Source organism: Vespula vulgaris, chromosome 14, assembly GCF_905475345.1.
Source record: "Vespula vulgaris chromosome 14, iyVesVulg1.1, whole genome shotgun sequence".
In the NCBI taxonomy this organism is placed as follows: Eukaryota; Metazoa; Arthropoda; class Insecta; order Hymenoptera; family Vespidae; genus Vespula; species Vespula vulgaris.
This window is the reverse complement of record NC_066599.1, coordinates 422,320-444,164: the sequence shown is the minus strand read 5'-3', so window position 1 is coordinate 444,164 and position 21,845 is coordinate 422,320. Positions and strand designations below refer to the sequence as shown.

The window sequence follows — 21,845 nt, the reverse complement described above, 5'->3', positions numbered from 1 at the left end:
TATTTGTAATTAACGAAACGATTACATACAATTACAAATAATAATACGATTAGATGGAATACTGCCTTTATTTTTCTGTCCTTTATTACCCCTTCAATTTATTGATCGAACGTTATATCACGAAAAGCATGCGCATATGTATTACACATATTCGTAAAGAAGGATGCCTTACAGAGATTTATACGTTTTCTTTAATTTTATTGCAATTTTTCACTGCATAAACGGTGAAATTTCTTTAAAAAAAAATGAGAAGCATGCCGATATCGCGAATAATTATGACACCTGTTTTGAAAGTTTCGACGTCCACACTAATAAAATCATTAAGACTGAAGATTCATGTGATCTTGGTGCAAAATATTTGAATGTATTGGACCTTGAATCCAGAGAAGACTGTTTTAAATACTGTTGTGATACAGATAAATGTGATGTCTTTATATTTGAAGAAAAAGTAAGTATCGATATTATTTACAATTTACTATTTGTTTATCAATTCATATTCAAAAGTATAATATTGCATTAATTGCTAGAAACCAGGAAGTTGTTACTTGTTTGAATGTGGACCACTTGAAGATTTCAAATGTAAATTTACCACTCATGTTAATTACACAAGTGCAGTACTTACCAATTACAATATACGCAATCATCCTCAATTGGAAGAAGAAATTCAAATTTCTCAACACGAACACGAGTTAAAATCATTAAGGTAAGTTATATTTAACGTATTAAAGTTTCATATACATATCATATAATTGTATATAGTTTGTATTCTATATTAAATATGACTGATTGAAGATGACCGTTATATATATCAGTTATTATAAACTTTACAGAAAACTTTCCAATATTCCACCAGTTCAATATGCTGTTACAGAACATAGTGTAAAGCCAAGTGTTGCTGTAACATCACGTCCAATTGTAACGACACCACCAGCTAAACAAGGTAATGTGTTTGATGTTTTAACGAAATATGAAATTTATAGTTATAATACTGGATTTTTGTTAATAAATATAGGTTGTAGTCACAATCAATACGAGTGTCGTTCGACTGGAGACTGTATAGCTATATACAATGTTTGCGACGGTATTCCGCAATGTACTGATGGTTCTGACGAAGCAGCAGACCTTGTATGTCCTACTGAAAAGCCGACTGTTCCACCTTCGGTAGTGATACAAAGACCATCCCCACAATTACCTTCTAATGTTATGAAGTATCAGCAAATGATCAATCAACACAAAAAAGTTTATCATCGTGGTTCAGAAAATAATCCACAGAGATGGGAATTATCACAACCGCAAAATCTTCTATACCCAGTACAAATGGAAAAAAGCTTTGGTTCACCAGCATATCAATGGGATTATCAACCATTATATGAACAAAACAAAGATTCCTATGTTCCAGGAAACTCTTATCATGGACAAAATAATTTTAATCCATATGATCGTAAGTATAAAATTAAAGATATCTAATGTTAGACTACAATTTACTAGCAATGTCGGATGTAATGTTATTATGTTAATATTGTATTTTGTTTCTAGAAAACCAGCCTCATAGTTTTAATCACAAAGGATCTAGTGTTATAGGAGAACCTGATGTAGACAGGTAATAAGAATAGAATCTAATTAATTTAATAAATTTTTTTAATGATTTGTAGACTCAATAGTTTGTGTTTTAGTAATGTTTACACAGATTCAAAGAATCCTTATCCATCACACTTTTTATTAACACCCAACAAAGGAATGTTGCAAGAGGCTCAAGTTCAGCTAGCACCGTCAATAACACCAAATCTTCCACAAAAATTGGACAACTACTTAAGTAAAGATACAAAGAATACAGTATCACCACCTTGTGAGGTCAGCTAATATTTTTCATATACAATATATTTATAACATTTATGTAATGTAACGTACTAATTATTTTAGACAGCGGTACAGCATACAGATACATTAATTAAAGATAAAGAGATTAAAGGTAAAGTAGATAAAAAGAAACAAGAAGAAACATCAAATATTAAAATAGATGAACATAGTACAGAAAAATCCCATACTATAAAAATTAACGTTTCCAAGCAAAATCGTGAACGTAAAAGTGAGTTAACAGGTATGAAAAAAGTTGTATATAAGTGTAAGAAGTAAATTGCATAAAAAATATGTTTGATTTTAACTGCAACTGTATATACATTTTGTAGATTATAAAAATATTATAATTTTGGAGACAAAAGAACATGAAAAAAGTTCTGTAGTTGCAGAACCACTTCGACAAGCAAATTCGACAAAACTTCTAAAACCAAAAAGTGCAGTAATTTCCTTGGTACTAGGAGTAATGACTTCACTTACTACTGTTGCATTAATAGCTTGTCGATTATGTCTAATAAAAAGACGTAAACACCGTGGACACGGACCTTATGCTCACGATCCTGATTATTTAGTTAATGGAATGTATCTTTAATTATATCAAAAGAATCCTACAGATAGCTCCCTGATCATATAGTGCTATTAACTTCCTAATATATAGTATTAATATTTATATAATGATAATAAATTTCATCAATTTCATTCGATGAATTTTCAATTTCAATGACGCGTATTGCAGTAAAAAATAAATCATTGTTGAATGAGAAGATTATAACAAATAAAATGTTTTACGCATAGTAATCGTATGTAATGTTATTTTTAAATGTTTCAATTTTATCTTGTACTTCTGAGAATGACGAATAGTAGACAATTTATTACATTTATGTGAAACAAATATAATTTTTTACAAATATAATTAGTATTACAAATATAATTAGTCAAGAAATTTAGTAAATCTTTATATTGAAATATTATTTTTTAATGTATTAACAAGACGACAATGTATGATAAATGATACAAAACATTCACTTTGATTCATATTTGTTAAATATTTCTGCATTACATACTGTTTATTACCTGAGCCATCTTATATTCAAACAGCACGAATCTTAAAATTATAGGACTAATAGTTATGCTGAATATTTTCTATTGTTATTGTACAAATGTTCTGTTATTTCTTTCTTTTTCTTTTCTGCTTTTTTTTTTTTTTTATTTTTTTTCTGAATATATCTTTGAAAACATAGGCCAATATGTTTAGGTGTAATCCATCGTTAATACAATATTGTAAATATATTATTTGCAAGCAAAGTGTCTAATCATGCATTATTTTACATAATGTTAGTTCCTTACATTTTAAATATACATGTCCATTATAAAAGAGATGTACATATATCGAGATTACTTTAATATATACTTTATATTAAAAAAAAAGGATATACTTTGGAAAAGTATCTGTGATATTCAAATAAGAATACAGTGCTTTATATAAACAGTGTTAAGATTACATTTATAATGTCATATCATTTTTATCTTTTTCTCATGATTACAACCATCCTGATTTGAAATTCGATAAGTGCTTGAATTTTTATCTATGCAAAGATTTAAAATATTTATTTAAAATACTTCAATATACTTGTTAAAATATTCAAGACAATCTATTGCATAAAAAACTATATTGCACTTATGTTTGTATGAGATGTATATCATACGTTTATTACCGGAGTATCAGACAAGGAATGAACGCGATTAAATCTACGATTTTTAAGGATTACCATTGCTTCTGCAAGATCGGCTCTTTTACTAAAAAAATCAACTATTGGTGGACCAGTTAATGCAGATGCTAGAAATTGTTCAATAGTTATTGACCAATCAGGATCTGAACAAGATGATGTACTAGGTGGATTTCCATTACGATCAGGCGACTATAAAAAAAGATTATTTTGAAAAATAAAAAAAATATATATATGAAAGACAATATAAAGAATATGAAAATATTTGGTATGGAACATGTTGTTTCAGTTACCGAAGATATGTGTTGTACAGCAGAAGCAGCTAATAATAAACTATCTTCAGATTCATCTCGACTAATATTTAATTTTTTTCCCACATCACCCAATTGTAGCAAAAGAGTACCTAGTAACAGTTTTAACAAGCATGTAACACTTAATTACAATGATTAAACATTACATATTAAAAAAGTAAAATAATAGTACCTATTGATGCTATACTGTGGTATGTTTCTTGTTCTTCTAATTGTGCTGGAAACATATCATAAAGTGTTTTCCATAATGCTATGAAGTGACGTTGAGACATTTTTGGCACCACTTTTAAATCTAAGGGACTATCTCTTGATGCAATCATAGAGCGTAAACTATCCATACTCTGTATTTCCCAGGACTGATCACCATGTTGACTGTTCATGCTTGTTGATCGTGATAATGTACCCACTGTTGGTTCTTCTGCTACACTGACCGGCATTTCTAAGGAAGCCACACTCTGTTCCATACTATCAAAAAAATCTGTTGCTTCTGCTGCTACTTCAGCTCCATCTAATCAGTATAATCGCTTATACTTTTACTACTATATATAATAATAGTTTTTCATTGACGATGTGCAATGAAAATTAATATTTACCTGAATGTGTGGGCGAGTCAAAATCAGCAGGTGTAAGAAGTGGTGGTAAGTGTAGAGTATAAAGAAGTTTCAACCTTTGTGTTTGATCAGCTGTTGCAGTCATCCCAATAGCTTGTACTAATTCTCGAAAATTTAGTAAACCATCACGATTACGGTCCATTAACTAAATGTATAATACTATTTACAGGTGTTCTCAAAATTTATAGTCACAAAATAATCACAAACTTACACGAAATAATCGAGCAGAAAGAGATTCAGCTTGTGTACATTTACCCCATGGCGATAAACCACCAAATAATATTCTAAATAACTCAAAGTCAATTTTATAAGCTTCGTATGGTGGTTGTGTAGGATCATATCTATCAGGTTCAGACTTTCGCTGGCTCATCAATTCTTCCCTCACTAATGCTAACAGTTCCTATGCACATTCGAATATATTCTATATATAATATATTCTATATGTATAATGAAATATTATATATTTGATTATATTAATTATTGTACATCAAAAAGTTATACCTGTAATTCCTCCATTGTCATATATTTATCTACAATAACACTTCTTATTACGTTTTTTTCTATTCCTTCTTCTAAACTTTGAACTACTCTAAGCCTATGTTTTAAGCGAAGCCTTTCAATTCCTCCAATAGTCAAGGAGCCATATCTTACATATGATTCATGTATTAATGTCTGGACAGATATACTCTATAAGAAAAACAAAACAAAAATATTTACACAATGCTTTCATTTTATTTTTATAATACAAATAAACTTACTCTATTAAGTGTAGCATTATCAACTGGTCTAGGAAGAATAGGACCTTCGTCATTATAAACACCTCCTAAATAATCTGTTAACAATTGCATAGCCTCCCCATCATCACGACAATTAAGGAGTTTATCTTGATTCCATTGTAGCACTGTTAATGCTATCTAGTACAAGAAGAAATACCTGTTTAGATCAAGTTATTTTTGTATATAATATATTCTACTATTGCTAGACAATGTTTATTTATAAAATCTGATAACATCAATTGTATTAAATAAAATTTGTTTTGATAATGAAGTTTACCTGGAAAATGACCTTAGCTCCATCATAAAAAAAACAATCCATAATATTTACAGCACTGCTTGTTGGCATTACACTTAAAAATATTGTTAAAAACCAAGAGAGTGATATGACTTTTATAAGTCCAAGATCTTGTAGTCTAGCATGCAGATCTGGTAAATATTCTGCAGCTAATTCTTCTAAGAGACCTTGATCGACGAGAGCACCAACGACACGTCGATCGTAATAATCAGGTAGTAAAGATTCACAAACGTTACACAACTGCCAAAAAGCAGATTCTTCTGAGCAGTATATTAAAAGAACTGAAGCTACTATATTCATAGCTTGACAGTATCCTATTGTACAAAAATGAACAAAATAATTATAAAAATTAAATATAATAAAATACAATAACAATATAGCAACGTTAATAATAATAATAATAATAACAATAAAAACAACAACAACAATAACAATAATAATAACCAATTTGTGGATTTCTCCATGCATAAGCAGATAATACCCTCCTTAAAGCACTGATACCAGTATCCGATTGAAATGCAGGATGTTCTGGTAAAGATCTATGCAAATCTCTCTCTATTTCTTCATTAGCTTGGCAAGATTTACCCAACGATTTATCAACCAAAGATTTATAAAGACCTGAATTGATTGCCATCTCATTTAATGCACCTAATACCAAAAGTCAGATCTTGCATTCACAAAAATTTTCTTAGTACTTTTATATTAAAGATGAATATATTTCTCATTACCAGAAAAAGTAAGCCAAACTTCTCCTCTTAAAGACTGTGGAATTCCTTGAATTACAAGCTTTGCCATTTCTACAGTTCGATACATCGTAATACCTCGTCCATATTCTGCAAAATGAAGTTCCCATTGCTTTTCCTTAGCTTCTTGTTTTAAAGCTGCTTCACTACTGAGTGGAGCTTTAAAAAGTGTCATTAATGGAGGTTGAGGTTTCCATGTTCCTACAAGCTTCATATCCTCAGAGTTATTCAAACTATTTGTTGAAGTGTTTTGCAAACTCAGGCTGCTACCACCTCTACATAAAAACAATTAAGCACTTGCACATATAATAAATATTATTTCTATTATTAAACATAATTTTGTGTGAACTTACAAATGCATTAATTTTGATTTAGCCAAAAGTTCAGATATTTTTTGAACTACAAAATCTCTGTCTTGAATCTGTGCAAATAAAAATGATGCACGTGCTGTAGTTACCAATATTGATTTATCTACAGAGGAAGATTGATTTTCTGCTGATTCAACAAGTCGTACTTCTCTCAAAGGTATGACTAAACTTACTAATTTTCTTACCTAAGAGATGATTAATGATATATGAAAACTTTTTATTAAAATTCATATTATTTCGTTTTAAATAGATATTTACCCTACTGTCAAAGCAGAGATAGTTTTGTGAGAGATATATTTTTCCCCAAACATATCTTTTGTTATACGGAGTCCACAAGGTTGCATCGATACTACCATCTAATTTTTCGCTTCCTGGTAGTCTAAATTGTAACCTGTACGCTTCTGAATGTGCTCGAGCATCAAGATCTCTTTTTAGGAACGATGGTTTCTTAGGTACGTTTTTACTAAAGACAAATAAATTTTATATTTAATAGTTATTAAAAAAAAATTATAACTGCATCAAAGTAACATAAATATACACACCTTAATTTATTCAATAGATCTCTGTCCTCATTGAAACCACTCTTTTCATCAATGAGCCTATGAAAAATTATGTATAGACTTGTACCAGTTTCACCTATAATGGATGGATAAAAGTTCGAAAAAGTACCTTTTCATGGCGATATTTGTAAGTTGTTCCATTAATGAATATGTCTCCGATTTGTGTAGAAACATAGAAAAGTAATGCTACAAAATGAAATAATAGATAAATGTTTGCAGCAGTGACATATCTTGCCGTGGTATATTAATTATTTTAAAATAACAATAACATGTAAATAGAACTTTTTACCTCTTTATTATCACGTGTTACGACACGTATACTATCTGGAATTAATATGGAATTTGTTTTACCCAATTCGATAATATCTGCCCATCTTATAACTAATTTTGTCTCTCTTGCTAGTATATAAGCATAAAAACACATATGATTTACAGACAGATATAGCCATCCTTGCCTAGGTATTCTAGATTTCCAATAACTATAAGAAAGAAACATGAAATTATTTAGTATTAAATTTGTAGTTTCACTAATTTAATATAAATACCTGCAAGAATAATAATTGACCAATTTGTCTTCTTTTTGTATATTAAATAACTGATGAAATTTGAAAGATACTGTCTTAAATGCTGCTGGATCTTCTTCTGCAAATAACATATCCCTTTTATTATATAAATATAGTTATAATAGTATTTATTTACTTATTTGTTTTAAATTATATATATACATACATTTAAAAATAATTAAAAAAAATATAGTATAATAATTTACCATCAGCAAATTGACAATCTGGAATATTATTTGCAATAACAGATTGAATTTTACAACAAACAAATTCTGTTATATCTTCTTCTGTATCAAACGATTGAAGTGTATCCATTAAATTCGAATGAAGCCATTCCCAATCTTGCAAAATTTCTTCATGAGTCAAAGAACATGATATTTCTATGAAGTAAAAGAGAAAATAAGTTTGTCAGATTTTCATACTACAATATAAATTGCCTTAAAACATTGTGTTCAACTTTTAATTTTAACATTTAACATATTACTTTTTATTAGAAAATAAGTCATTGTAATCATTTTTAATGGTATTAATTTATTAGAATAATATGTTACATATTTATATATAAACTCACAATATTTGTAATGTATGTTGCAAATAATGAATAATTTGTTATTAATTATTTTATTACCCCAATAAACTTCTGAGGATGGCGTTTGATGCAATATTCTAAATGGTGCTGGTTTGGTGTCAAATACACTGTCCAATGTTCCTACCAATATAGAAGTAAGGCCTTTTGTTTTCCCATGGCCTTTACGGCGTTGCAAAACAAAATATACCGTTGACTGTTCATTTACCCTATTAATAAATGAATCAATAATGTAATCATAATACAAAAAATGTAATACTAAGAAAAAGTTGATTTCATAAAATTTATATATTAGAAGTAAAATTCAATATGATTGAATAAAGTGAGTGATGTTAAAAACAAACGAACATTAAAATATTTGTTAAGTAAATGAACGAACAAGTAGAAACATGAAAGTAGCTACATCATTCGAAAAACGCGCTAATTTTTGTCCTCTCGAAATGTCAAGCACGCACTTTTATTAACACGTCAACTTTTTAGAATAACATCTGCCGCGTTAACGAGAAAATTTTATTTGTCTTGTTTAAATGAAACTTTCAGGATATCAATGTTTTTAGATTAAATATTTATCATATTTTTAAGTATAACAGAATTTTTATTGCGTTTGTACGATTTACGTTCGTACACATGTCATACATACACGTATGAACAATCGTATAGACGTATGCTAAAGAGGCTTATGCATGAAACGATAAAAATAAATACATATATCTTCGATATTATTTCGTAATCCAGATTGAATCATAAAAGATGTCAATTTCCAAATACAACATGGAACATAATGACAGAGAAGTCACAGTCGGACAGAGAAAAGAAACGATTTAGTTGAAAATGCAAAAGATCTGCTATCAGTTGTATTTGACATATATTATAAACAGCAAGTCCATCTTCAAGTGTAAAACATTAAAGTTTACCACAAAGCATTAGCCAGTAGAACCTCCTTTGGCTTTACCCACATAGCGACTGCTTATTCATCCAGTATAAATATGGCACTAAGGCCACGATCCTAAATGTTTTATCGTATATTAAACAAAAAAAAGTTTAAGCAATCTTATGAGCCTATTGTGTAAAAAAATTTGTCAAGAAGATAAACACCGATACACGAACTTCACAGCATTATCGTTTTACCACCACCACTCGCCATCGTCAGCTGCTGGTCTATGAATACATGAACGTATGTTTGGTCTGCTATGCCTGAAATGATCCATCGACAGTGTCGCCGCTCTTACGACGTTAAATGTTGTTGAAATACATTATCTATCTTTATTTTCTTTTTGTTCGAAATTCAGCCGCGAAAATTCATAATTAGTAGTTTTTAAATAATTTTATGTCCATGATAGTTCATACACTAATGCTAATTACGCTAATTTCAACGAATATATCGTTATTCATTACTTTATATATATATATACATATGTATATATATAATGTATATATATATATATATATATATATATATATATATGCAACGTCTAATGCAATAAATACAATAAAGAAAAATAAATGTTTTGTCAAGTATACAATCTTTTTCTTTTTTCTTTTTTGTTTATTGGAACTATTATTTTACAATACTATCATAATATTTTCTATAGTCTCAATCAATGTTTACAAATTAATATTAACATAATAATGCATCTACATTAACTCGATTTCTGTAATTTACTTTCGTTTTAATCATTTCGTATGTTCATAGATTTGAAAGTTATATCATCATTTCGTGAAATTATTCGCAAGTATAGATTTATCGATTGATATTCATTATTAGTGAGGTAAGCTCTAAAATACCGTGCCGGCAATCGGAGTTCATACATACAATATCCGCTACATTTCGTTCGAGAAAAGAAAATTCACCGAGGAAAAGATTTATTTTTAATAAAAATGTATGAATGTTAAGTGATCATACAAATCTACTTGTCTACATACGTACAATAAAAATGATTTTCTTTGATTGATTATCTATAGAGAGAATTATTTGAAAACGTGAGATTTTATAATGGAAAAAGGTTAGGTTACTTTTTCTATATTTGAGACGAAATTTTAATACCTACGATTGAACATATCTTTAAGTACATTCTTAAGAGAAAACACATATCTTAAAAGAAATTTCGGACAAAGAAATCTATAAGAATCATTAAATATGTTTAAAAACACATTCCAAAGTGGCTTCTTATCCATTTTGTATAGCATTGGTAGTAAACCATTACAAATATGGGATAAAAAAGTGAGAAATGGTCACATCAAAAGAATTACAGATAATGATATACAAAGTCTTGTATTAGAAATATTGGGCAGTAATGTGAGTACCACTTATATTACTTGTCCAGCAGATCCAAGGAAAACGTTAGGCATAAAATTGCCATTTCTGGTAATGATTATTAAAAACTTGAAAAAATATTTTACTTTTGAAGTTCAGGTAAAAACAATTGCAATATAAATCTTATGAGTTAAGATCATTCTAATATATATTTTTAAAAATATTTCTTATTTTAGGTTATAGATGATAAAAATGTACGACGTCGATTTCGTGCAAGTAATTATCAATCAACAACTAGAGTAAAACCATTTATATGCACTATGCCAATGAGATTGGACGATGGATGGAATCAAATACAGTTTAATTTAGCAGACTTCACTCGTAGAGCATATGGAACAAACTATGTAGAAACTTTAAGAGTTCAAATTCATGCAAATTGTCGAATACGTAGGGTATACTTTTCTGATAGATTATATTCCGAAGATGAATTACCAGCAGAATTTAAATTGTTTCTACCAATTCAAAATAAAGCAAAATGTTAAACACATTAGATAGATCTTTTTCAAAGTAGCATATTTTGCAGAACATTTTCATTTTCATAAAAAATTAACATGTGTTACAGCGACTCCAAATAGTGATGCTAATAAATATAATTATTTACAGAATATTGCTTATATTTTATTCATTTTCTCGTTGTTATTTACTCTGTTATATAATCTATATCCTAAATGAAATTAATATTGTAAAACCAAATTTCATACAATACTACACAATTCTATCAAATAAAAAATCGTAATCTTATTTAATTATTAAAAATACCTTGATATCACAATTTTAATCGACGCAATTTTGATGGAAGACAAAAGAAATCGTACGTACGATATGCACCTATAACGTAACAATAATTCAATGAGAACTCTTTAATCTTCTTAAAATCTAATAGAACTGAACAATATTATAAAACGAAATAAAAAATAAGAAAAGAGAAAAATTAAAATAAAAAATTATAAGTAATAATTATATGCAGCTCTTAAACGATACATTAAAATGAAAGAAGAGAAAAGGGTCCATTGGAAAGAGAGGAAGAGGGAGAAGCGACAGGGGAGAAGACGTACGTGGCGCGTGTATTAATTGCTAATTATTAAGTATTGATTTTTTTAAACGGGACATATCCGAGGGGGAGGCTGTTCGTTCGCGAATAACCGGGACTATTTTTCGCGCATAAGAGGAGGATGTCGGGTGGAGGTGAAGGGGAAGGGGTAAAGTACGCGAGGCGCTTCTGTTCGGCGTAGTGATACAAACTCGGCAAAATGGCGGGAAAGATTAGAACCCGGCGGAAAAATTTCGAAAATTCGGAGGGAAAATCGAGATGCACGAGATCATAGATCGCGTCAATGAACGAAGGATCGGATAAGGAAGATCAATGATAGAATAAGAAGTTCTCTCCTTAACGAATCGAAGAACCAAAATATGAAAAAGGTCAAAGTCGCGAATCAGATGGAAAATGGCGGACCAATTAAGAGAGCAGCCGCGTCGGTACATTTTATTCTTTATTTTCGCCGATAGTATATATCTATTCTCGAAAGGTGAATATCCCAGGGCAATGTAGGGAAGTAAAAAAGGTGATAACATGGATGAGAAGGAAAGGGGATGGAAAAGGAATGGAAGAGGCGGGTTTAATTGACGAAAGAGGAAATGCGAGATGGTTTTGACTTCGAACGCGTGCGTCGCGGCGCGGCGGCGAGAGAAATCCATAAATAAAACAATCGGTTATATACATATGTTTTTCAAATCGACGAATGCTATTATATATTTTGTATCGAGCACTCGTTTCGGAGGTAGACGCCGACGCCCGGCGCCGACGTCGTTTTTAACGCGTCGACGAGCCGCGTGCTGTTAGTAATCTCACCCAATCCGAGAGACTCATAAGTAAAAAAAAGGGAAAAGGAAAACGGGAAAAGAGAGGAAGAAAAAAAGGAGGATCGTTAGAATAATCAACCCTCTCTCTCTTTTGACGGGGGGGAGGTACGCGTTGGCACATCGTTAAGATGCAACGGTGAAAAACGTAACTGGTCGTCTTCCGGGGTTGAACGACTAACCGCGTCTTCCGAAGGAAAAAAAGAAAAAGAAAAGAGAAAAAAGAGCGAAACATACCAAATAAGATACTACGAGGGTGGGATAAGGGGGTGAAAAGGAAAGAGAGAAAGAGAGCGAGAAGAGAGAAAGCGAGAGAGAGAGAAAGAGAGAGAAAAAGAGAAAGAGAGAGAGAGAGAGAGAGAAAGAAAGAGAGAAAAAGAGATATGTTCGCTTTGCGGTGAGCACCACGCTTCGATATCTCGTCGCATCGTGCGGTGAGGGGAAGGATAGTAGTCTTTCCTTATAATTTCTTAGTGTCTTTATATTTTTTTCTTTTATTTTCTTTTTGAAATGGGTACAGCCGGTCGCGATTTCGAGCGCGATCGAGAAGACGGACTGCACTGTCGGATTTGTGCGTGCGACGTTAGTGGGAACGACGGTGTCAACATTTTCACCGAGGATGGTAGACGGCACTACCTGCAGACCAAAATACGCAAATATCTCTACATCTTGGTAAGTTGTGCGACCTTGCGAGGAAAAAAGTAACCGATCGAATCGGTCCAAAAGGCAACGAACCGAGGCTGAGTGCGTGTTATGTTATGTGTTACCGGGATCTTTTTCAAAATCTCGACCGCTGGACGCGCGCGCGTCTTGCCCACCAAGATAGTGCATAGTTGTGTGTACGATTCCCACGTGCGACTCGGTACATTCACGATCGGATGAACGTTCCAGTTCGTCTTGCTTTTTATTTTTCTATTTATTTATTTATTTATTATTATTATTTTTTTTTTTGTAAACCTTCTACGATCGGCAATCTTTTTTCTCGCTATTATCTTTTATCGAAATATGAAACAATATAAAACCTATTTTTAGTCATAAATAATCCTGGAAAATTTTACTTGACGATTTTTTGCCTTATGTCGGTACTGTCGATGCACCGGTACAACACTCGACGGAGATTCAAGTAGGCATTAGGAATGCGTTCGATCGTAATGATCGTTAATTATTGTTAATTATCGTTAATTATCGTTAATTAACAAATAAATAGTGCTATTTCTGTGATCGAATATGATAATCGGTATCATGATATTCGCAGAATAAAATGTATCGCTATAAAAATTAATAATAAATTAAAGATTTTTCCGGTAAATATTCTAAAATATACTAAAGTGATATGTATCCATTAATTCTCTAATTAATAATCATATTTCTGCAAAAACAATTAAAAGAGATAATATTTTGATATAAATTCTTAACGAGAGAAAAATTGCATTTATCTTTCGTAAAAAATTCATATTTCTTTTAATAATATTAAATAATGTATATTTATAAATACGAAAAATTAATCTGACAAATATTATTGCTCGTTGAATGAGCTTCATGGCAACCATTTTGTACAGTGCTGTAAAAGTGTTAAAAATTAGCATTTTATTGATTGCCATAAGTATAATGTACTGCATGCGCTGTATAAAGCGATGCGTCTATAAATATTTGAGAATGAAGCGGCGGCGTATTCAGATATGACGTCTATGAAATATTTTATGCAGAAAAAATAGAACATCGAATGTGTTTCAGATATTTATGATATTATATTAAAAGAAAAATACTTCATAACAAACTTTTAATTACGAATTCAATAAAAATTGATATTTTGAAAAAAATTCCTTTAGAAAAAAATTATTATTATAGTTTAGAAAAATGATAATTAATAGAATAAACATAAAATTTATATAATACTTAAAGATAATTCTTATTGCAAGTGAATTGGTAATTAAAAAATAAACAAAATATTTTCTTGTAAAAAAATAAATCAATTCTTTTTAATGAATTAAACCTTGTTTTCCCAATAAAATATTTTTATTCGCACAATTAATTTTGTTTGATATTGTTAAATAAGAGAAGAGTATACTACTTGATTTTTCTCAGGTATCCTCTGAAGATAAACTATCAAAGATGGTTTGTTTAACGTGCATCAAAAGATTGGAAGGAGTACATCGTTTTGCAATGATGGCATATCGTACACAAGAGAGATTAAGGTTACAGTTATATGAAAATTTGGGCAATATAAATTCTGTTCAAGACATGGAGGAACAAAATTTAAAGGATACACAAGAAAGTACTAAAAAAGTAGAAGACAGAGGATTATTGCATTCAATTCTTACAAAAGTATATATTTCAATTTATATTGCAACAGTTTTTTACTTGACTGTTTTATAACAAAAAGACTTTATTCTAGGGTGCCATAGAAATTTTAGCAGAAGGTGAACCACTTGGACCATCTGAATTATCCCATCTATCTGAAGAAGAAAAAAGTCATACTCCAAGTATGGAAGAAATGGAAGTCAAAGTAGATCCAATGTTATTTTTACAATGCGGTATGGAACAATCAGCTTCAGATATATCGGATACATCAGACCTTGAAGAAAGTGCAACCAGAACTCGTTCTCCTGAATTATCGAGTGTAACAAAGAAGTAAATAGTTGAAATTATTGCAGCATGAACAAATTAACATATAGATTTTTGTTAAATAAATTAATGAATTTTTAATTATAGAGATATAAAAATAGAAAAGGAAAAAACAAGAGAGTCTAATGACAATAAACTTAATGAAGAAACTGATGAAGATAATTTAAATACAACAAAACAATATGAATGTACAATATGTACACGATCCTTCATATCAGAGATTGGTTTACAAAATCATTTATGGTCGCATCTACCAAGAGAAAGATGCTTGGATGGAAAATCTGTTTTGAGATCGCAACAAGTTTATTCAACAAACGGTGTGCTGCATACAAATGTTGATAACAATTCATCTGCCAACTTCATTTGTCCAATTTGTAGTAAAAAGATTTCTACAAAAGGAAACTTGAAAGTACATTTAGAAACTCACAGGCCTAAAGGAAAATATGGGTGCGATATATGTGGCCGAATGTAAGTTTGGCATCAGTAGATATAATTTTATTAATCGCAAAGAAATTTCTTTATTGTATAACAAATATTAATTAAAATTGATTTTGTTTTAGTTTCAAAACACAATCGAATTTATGCAGGCATAAAGAATATCATGGTGAAATTAGATTTCCATGTAATGTTTGTGGAAGAGTTTATCCAACAAACTCAACTCTTCGAGCTCATAGTATAACACATTCGGACTTAAGACCACATGCTTGTCCTCTTTGTGATAAAACATTCAAAAGGAATCAGGATTTGAAATTTCATATAAATCAACATACTGGTGCAAGACCTTACCAATGTCCTTATTGTCCAAAAGCATTTGCCAGTTCTGGTAATTGTTTTTCACATCGTAAAAGAATGCATCCTCGAGAGGTACATAGAGATAGACAAAGGGCAGCAGATTTGATGAGATGAGCTGTAAGTAACCAAGACGAAGAGTGGAGTTTTAGCTGAATACAGTATTTGATAGAAACAATTGTATAAACTTTTTTTAGCTGTATTATACAGAAAAAAGAGCTTTACTTTTGAGATTAACGGTGCTAATCCACAAAGTGATGATAGTTTTATATGTTTTTATTCTTTTTAATTTTGAAGTTAAATATACTATTGCTAATGATGTTGATAATATACTTTATTACTCACAAAATATGTATTCTTGTTTGATGTAACAGAATATTATAAGTACACACAATTATTGATGAAAACAAAAATACTTCCGATAGTTGTAATTAATTTTGATTACTACATGCACAAGTAGGTTTGAAATTTCATAGCCAGTAGTAAAAATTAATGTTCCTTATATAGTTTCTTAAGTATATGTGCAGCATTGAATATAGAAAACATATTTTCATTGAAGTATATTAAAGACATTTTAAGATAGTATTCTAAATATATTTATGTTATATAATTATAAAGTGAATGACAATGAATTATGTTTCATTTTTATTTTAATATTCACTGCCAAATACACACACACACGCGCGTATGCATGCATACATGCATACATACGTGTATACATACGTACATATATAGATGTGTGTATATATATATATACATATATATATACATATATATATATACATAAATATATACATATATATGTATAAATTTATAATTACATTAGAACAGTTTTGAATAACGTTATAATTGATGTAATTATAAATGATAATATAGTATGTTTACACACTGATAGTATGTTGAATATGAACTAAGAATGTAGAAAAATAATAATAAATATACAATTTTCTCTTTATAGAGCTGTGATATGTTAATGATTTTTTATACTGGTTATGAAATTTACAACTTACTAGAAAGTAGATAAACACAAAAAAATTATATTACTTGAGAAGCATCTGACATAGTTACTGAATCTTACTGACAGTAACACAAGGTCTAAAATTAATGATAAAATAATATATTGAATCGTCCTTTATAAAAAAAGTAAGTTGTATGTAATCGAAATGATATAGTGGTTCTATAGGAATTTTATATATTGAGTATCTTAAAACTCATAATTAATCTTTGACAGATGAAAGAGGATAAAGTTTTAAAATGATAGTACTTTTACCTTAAAATATTTACCTCTTTCATCCGCTTAAAGATCAATTATCAGTTTTAGAAAACTCTATATATAATGTAAAATGTATAATGACCAAAGACGTTCGTGCAAATGAGAACTTTTTTGTAGCTTTCAACATATTTTTAGCACAATATAAACATTATCATAAATGTTAAGACTGTTTATAAAGAAAAATTTTGTGTCAAATTAGAATAATATAGGTTAGGGAAAAAAGCGAACAATGGCCACAACTACAAACTGTAACAATATAACAAATGAGTTTGATTATAAAACGATACAGTATTAAAAATAAAACAAAAAAGAAAAAAAAAGAAAAGAACAAATGATATAAAAGCTGTAGCTCATACATACACACGCAACACACACACCACATACGTACCGACATACACATATATAACAAACTATATTGTAATATTATTCTTATAAGTGGAATTGTAATTGAAAATAAATGTTAAATGAAGTCTGAGTAGTTCTAGGGAAAACATAGCGTATAAAAAGACTCGTGTAGAGCGTAAACTATACATAGTTTGTGCTTCCATATTATTATATATACACACACTTATGCATTATAGAAAGTAAAAAGAAATAATGTTTCTTTACAGTAGATCGGACTAATTATAAACATTGTACAATAATCGACACATTATCCAATACATATGAAACCAATACGAAATGAACTAAAATGTGTTGATTATTTATTTACAGAAACTTATAGCGTGACACATATAATATGTATTTTGCGATTACACTTTTTTGTGAACGCTTGCCATTGCGTAGTATTAGATTAAAATAATAGTCGTAATAAATATACATCAAAAATAATCAATTTTTGAGAGAACCAATGATCGTTGAATTAACACATCGGTCGGCATTAATGCATACTTAGTCGTTAGAAAATCAAAAATTGAATATTTTTTTAAACTATACTCGTACGTTCACATCGACACAAAAGATTCTTACAGATCAAATAAATATATACATACACGCACGCACTCACGCGCGCTCGCGCGCGCACACCACACACACACACACACACACAGAGCAGAGATACACACAAAAAATAGATAGAATTTCATTAGGAGTTAGTGCCATTTCAAAAGTGCCAGTAATACAGACAATTAATTTAGCGTTATTATACAGCAGACAAATACCAAATGATCATTTATAGAATTGAACAATGATTTAACACTATTGATAATACCATCTGTGACACAATAATAAACTGGTTGTATAAAATAAGCGTATTTATATAATTAATTGATTCCTATTAATTTGTTATATTTTTGAAGTGTTTTATCAAGTTGAGAGACGATGTTGAGCAACGTGACAATTACACACGCGTGTAATAATTTTTATGACATGATTATTCGTCGGGTATATATCGTATTATGAATCATGTACAAAGTAAATTGTATCTATTACAACATTATATTTACAAATTTACATCGCAAACGAATATATTTCTTATGGATTTAAATATTATAAGTAGTATCTATATCACTTGAAAGTAAACTATTTTTGTTCAAGGATATTTCTATTATATTACTTGAAAGATGTTCAACAATGGAGAATTATTCTGACCTCTTAATTTCCAATTCATAAAGAAATATACGAAAGAATATGATTAAGCGCTCGAAATATATTTAGCTCCATATTAGCTTGTTATCTAATCGAGTTTATGCAAACGAAAAATGAAGAATATATAAAGTATTATAGATAGACGTATTAAAATAATTTTTATGAGATATTAAATATAATAAATAACATAAATTTGCCATACCAATTTTATAATTGTTCGAATCATTAGTAAGAATTAATAAGATAGAAATGAAAAATTATGACAAGATATTATCCTCTGGCGATGCCATTTTGTTCGTACGAGTTCTTTTATTTGTAAATAACTACAGGTCATTGAACTAGAACGCTCTTTCTATTTTCAATCGGCCACATACTGATGACGCGTTAAGGCTGCTCCTACTTACGATCCATTTAACAAAATACACGATTGTTCTATAAATGAATTCTAGATGAATCTGTGTAATATAATGACTAAACTGCTTCGATTCCTTTTATTTTGTTCAATATATTAAGATCTCTTGGCAAATAAATCAGAAAAGAGAAATCTGTGAAAAAAAAGAAATACTCTTTAAGTTCGATGACTTCTATAAATGTGTAATGTGGGTAGATAACGTTTAAACGATTACGAGAGACGTATCTAAGAAATGTTAATAAACAGTAATGAAATGACTAATAATGAAATATCGCTTCGTATATCAAAAATATCTGTAAAAGTGAAGTAATGAAATTCTTACATAAATATGCATGCACATGCGATATTCAAAATCAGTGATATACAACATTCTGACGTAACAATTTAGTATTCAAACATTTCCGAAGGTTTTGTACACTTTGTTATTTACATGTGCGTTTTTGCGAGTAATAATATTACTCAAATTACAAAGATTTACGAAGTATTCGTTAAAGGCTTATTAAAATTTTTTTATTTAAATTTTTTTCTTTATAAACCCTTAAAAGATTATTTCTAAGATACAAATCATAGTATTATCAACAATTTTAAACCTTTATAAATTCTCGAAGAAATTGCACTTCTCTCAAAAACAATCTCTGATTTCGATTGTCTCTATTATGAATTAGTTTGCAGGAGGATCATACGATCTATATTATTTCATCCTGTGAATACTTTTCATTTCCACTGTATGCGGATTTTCCTCCTTCCATCGCATTTTCTATGTGTCAAGGAGAAGATAAAAGGAAAAATAAAAACTGTTGTAGAGCGGGCTAACGTTACATGCAAGGTCAAAGTTTAAAGCATCGTGTTGCCCCTAACGATAGGTGTTTAATCGAAACTATTCATCGCCGATCTCACCGGGTGGTACATGGTTATTATAAACGCCCCATACCACTTTCGTGTTATTCTAGATATACTGGAAAAAGTTTTTCTCGTTTCTGCGGCAAATAACAAACAAGATCAAGAAAAACAGAGAGAGGAAGAGGTGGAGATAGAACCGCAGTATTATTCGTCATGTGATCGGAGTCTATCTTTATGTATATGTATATATATATATATATAATATCAAGGAAATATATATCTGGTAACTTGATTTATTATATCCTTAGAATATAATTGCAAGAATTATGCGTATGATATGAAAGTTGAAATACGCTTCTTTTCTCTCCTAATAAATAGTCTGTTTAATAACAATTATGAGATCATTCTGAAGTTTATAAACAAACCAATAGAAAAGATAGATTTTTTCTATTTGTTTGTCTCTTCCCCCCTATCTCTCTTTCTCTCTTTCCCTCTCTCTCTCTCCCTCCCTCTCTCTCTCTTTCTCTCTCTCTCTCTCTCTCCCTCCCTCTCTCTCTCTCTCTTTCTCACTCTCTTTCTCTCTTGAAATACGACTAAAAAAAAGAATGAGTATGAATTTTTCTTTTATTAATAAATGAACATTATGTTTAACGTCTATAATAAAAGAGAATTTTGAAATTAAATGTAAACGCTACAACTGTAAATCTGTATGGATTAACTGCAAGAGCTCGCTATAATTAGAGATCTTATCTAAGAGACCTATGACGTAATGCGATGCGCGATGTGAAGAATTATTACGACGTAAAATTTTATATCATTTCGATAAAAACTACATGTGAAATATAATTGAAGCATAAAGAATATATATGTATATACATACAAACTCACATATTTCTACAATATAAATGCATTTTGCAATGTGTGTGCGTGCGTATATATATATATATATATATATATATATATATATATTATAATATATATATATATATATAATATATAAATATATATATATATAAAATTTCTTTTTTATGCATTTACATTATAAAAATAATTGGCGCCTCGAAATATTTAATATACTTAATATTTAATCGATTTAGCATTTTCTGCAATTTTTTGACGCCATATAGAAAAATATCTTTCAATTATTAATTAATTCGCTTTACTTCATACGTATTAGAGTTGTAACAAATGTTTATATGATAATTGTATCGATACTTGATATCGATCAAACTAAAATAAATTATGTCTGATTCGGTTCCAACATTAAATACGACTAAAATTTTCTGAACACGTGGCATGTTGTTTTTCATGTGCATATATATATATATATATATATACACACATATATCATATATGCATATATGACATGCACTTTGCTCGTACAATAAGTACTAAAAGAAATAGAAAGATAGAGAGAGAGAGAGAGAGAAAGAGAGAGAGAGAGAGAGGAAAAAATGTAAAAAATACAGATACATACAGGTATCGTTTCTTCTATAATTATGATGAACATTCATCCATAAAAACATTGATTGTAGATTGCATATAATACGTTGAAATACTTCATGTATTAAATATTTCATCAATTGACATAATAATTTTCTATTAAAAGTTACATCTTGCGAAGCATTAACCGCGAATTTTTAAATGATCAGTCATTTTTTTCTTTCAAGGTCACACTTTTTTCCATATTTTATTCTTAACTAATGATTAAAAGTGAAATGAAAAGTTCTCTGCTAATGTATAGATAGAATGTG

General features: G+C 29.5%; 4 protein-coding genes across 8 annotated transcripts; 3 read left to right on the top strand and 1 right to left on the bottom strand.

Annotated features, from left to right (window-relative positions):
* The first annotated feature begins 118 nt into the window (after positions 1-118).
* On the top strand, positions 119-2,652 carry LOC127068964 (uncharacterized). The gene is made up of 8 exons (XM_051005457.1): positions 119-448; positions 528-703; positions 831-940; positions 1,013-1,441; positions 1,537-1,600; positions 1,674-1,851; positions 1,921-2,098; positions 2,187-2,652. Exons 1-8 carry the CDS (start codon positions 164-166, stop codon positions 2,444-2,446), a joined length of 1,680 nt encoding a protein of 559 aa, XP_050861414.1. The 5' UTR covers positions 119-163; the 3' UTR covers positions 2,447-2,652.
* LOC127068945 (TBC1 domain family member 9) lies at positions 1,621-16,097 on the bottom strand. 2 transcript variants are annotated; one of them, XM_051005389.1, is made up of 19 exons: positions 15,977-16,097; positions 8,437-8,603; positions 8,015-8,188; positions 7,791-7,887; positions 7,535-7,724; positions 7,355-7,431; positions 7,228-7,284; positions 6,944-7,148; positions 6,671-6,870; positions 6,303-6,592; positions 6,019-6,222; positions 5,557-5,888; positions 5,262-5,417; positions 5,005-5,190; positions 4,715-4,903; positions 4,486-4,648; positions 4,065-4,400; positions 3,875-3,984; positions 1,621-3,773 (listed from the first exon to the last, which is right to left on the bottom strand). In XM_051005389.1, the coding sequence occupies exons 3-19, from the start codon at positions 8,121-8,123 to the stop codon at positions 3,555-3,557; spliced, it is 3,120 nt and encodes a 1,039-aa protein (XP_050861346.1). In that variant the 5' UTR covers positions 8,124-8,188; positions 8,437-8,603; positions 15,977-16,097; the 3' UTR covers positions 1,621-3,554. The 2 variants fall into 2 exon arrangements, with proteins under 2 accessions (XP_050861346.1, XP_050861344.1); XM_051005387.1 differs by lacking the exon at positions 15,977-16,097 and adding an exon at positions 9,309-9,553.
* LOC127068977 (cilia- and flagella-associated protein 20) lies at positions 9,915-11,313 on the top strand. The gene is made up of 2 exons (XM_051005500.1): positions 9,915-10,807; positions 10,885-11,313. The coding sequence occupies exons 1-2, from the start codon at positions 10,532-10,534 to the stop codon at positions 11,188-11,190; spliced, it is 582 nt and encodes a 193-aa protein (XP_050861457.1). The 5' UTR covers positions 9,915-10,531; the 3' UTR covers positions 11,191-11,313.
* Positions 12,268-17,584, top strand: LOC127068969 (zinc finger imprinted 3-like). 4 transcript variants are annotated; one of them, XM_051005479.1, is made up of 5 exons: positions 12,268-13,237; positions 14,651-14,890; positions 14,961-15,196; positions 15,278-15,658; positions 15,751-17,584. In XM_051005479.1, the coding sequence occupies exons 1-5, from the start codon at positions 13,076-13,078 to the stop codon at positions 16,094-16,096; spliced, it is 1,365 nt and encodes a 454-aa protein (XP_050861436.1). In that variant the 5' UTR covers positions 12,268-13,075; the 3' UTR covers positions 16,097-17,584. The 4 variants fall into 4 exon arrangements, with proteins under 4 accessions (XP_050861436.1, XP_050861437.1, XP_050861438.1 ...); XM_051005480.1 differs by lacking the exon at positions 12,268-13,237 and adding an exon at positions 13,261-13,688; XM_051005481.1 differs by lacking the exon at positions 12,268-13,237 and adding an exon at positions 13,709-13,869.
* Positions 17,585-21,845: the final 4,261 nt, after the last annotated feature.

Coding starts and splice junctions, on each gene's coding strand:
- LOC127068964 (XM_051005457.1), top strand. CDS start 164: ATGCCTTACAGAGATTTATACGTTTTCTTTAATTTTATTGCAATTTTT. Junction 941..1,012: donor GACACCACCAGCTAAACAAG/GTAATGTGTTTG, acceptor TAATAAATATAG/GTTGTAGTCACAATCAATAC. Junction 1,442..1,536: donor TAATTTTAATCCATATGATC/GTAAGTATAAAA, acceptor TTTTGTTTCTAG/AAAACCAGCCTCATAGTTTT.
- LOC127068945 (XM_051005387.1), bottom strand. CDS start 9,352: ATGTGGGTAAAGCCAAAGGAGGTTCTACTGGCTAATGCTTTGTG. Junction 7,149..7,227: donor GATCTATTGAATAAATTAAG/GTGTGTATATTT, acceptor ATTTGTCTTTAG/TAAAAACGTACCTAAGAAAC. Junction 4,649..4,714: donor TTTCTGCTCGATTATTTCGT/GTAAGTTTGTGA, acceptor TTATACATTTAG/TTAATGGACCGTAATCGTGA.
- LOC127068977 (XM_051005500.1), top strand. CDS start 10,532: ATGTTTAAAAACACATTCCAAAGTGGCTTCTTATCCATTTTGTATAGC. Junction 10,808..10,884: donor ATTTTACTTTTGAAGTTCAG/GTAAAAACAATT, acceptor TTCTTATTTTAG/GTTATAGATGATAAAAATGT.
- LOC127068969 (XM_051005479.1), top strand. CDS start 13,076: ATGGGTACAGCCGGTCGCGATTTCGAGCGCGATCGAGAAGACGGACTG. Junction 15,197..15,277: donor TTATCGAGTGTAACAAAGAA/GTAAATAGTTGA, acceptor TTTTAATTATAG/AGATATAAAAATAGAAAAGG. Junction 15,659..15,750: donor TGCGATATATGTGGCCGAAT/GTAAGTTTGGCA, acceptor ATTTTGTTTTAG/TTTCAAAACACAATCGAATT.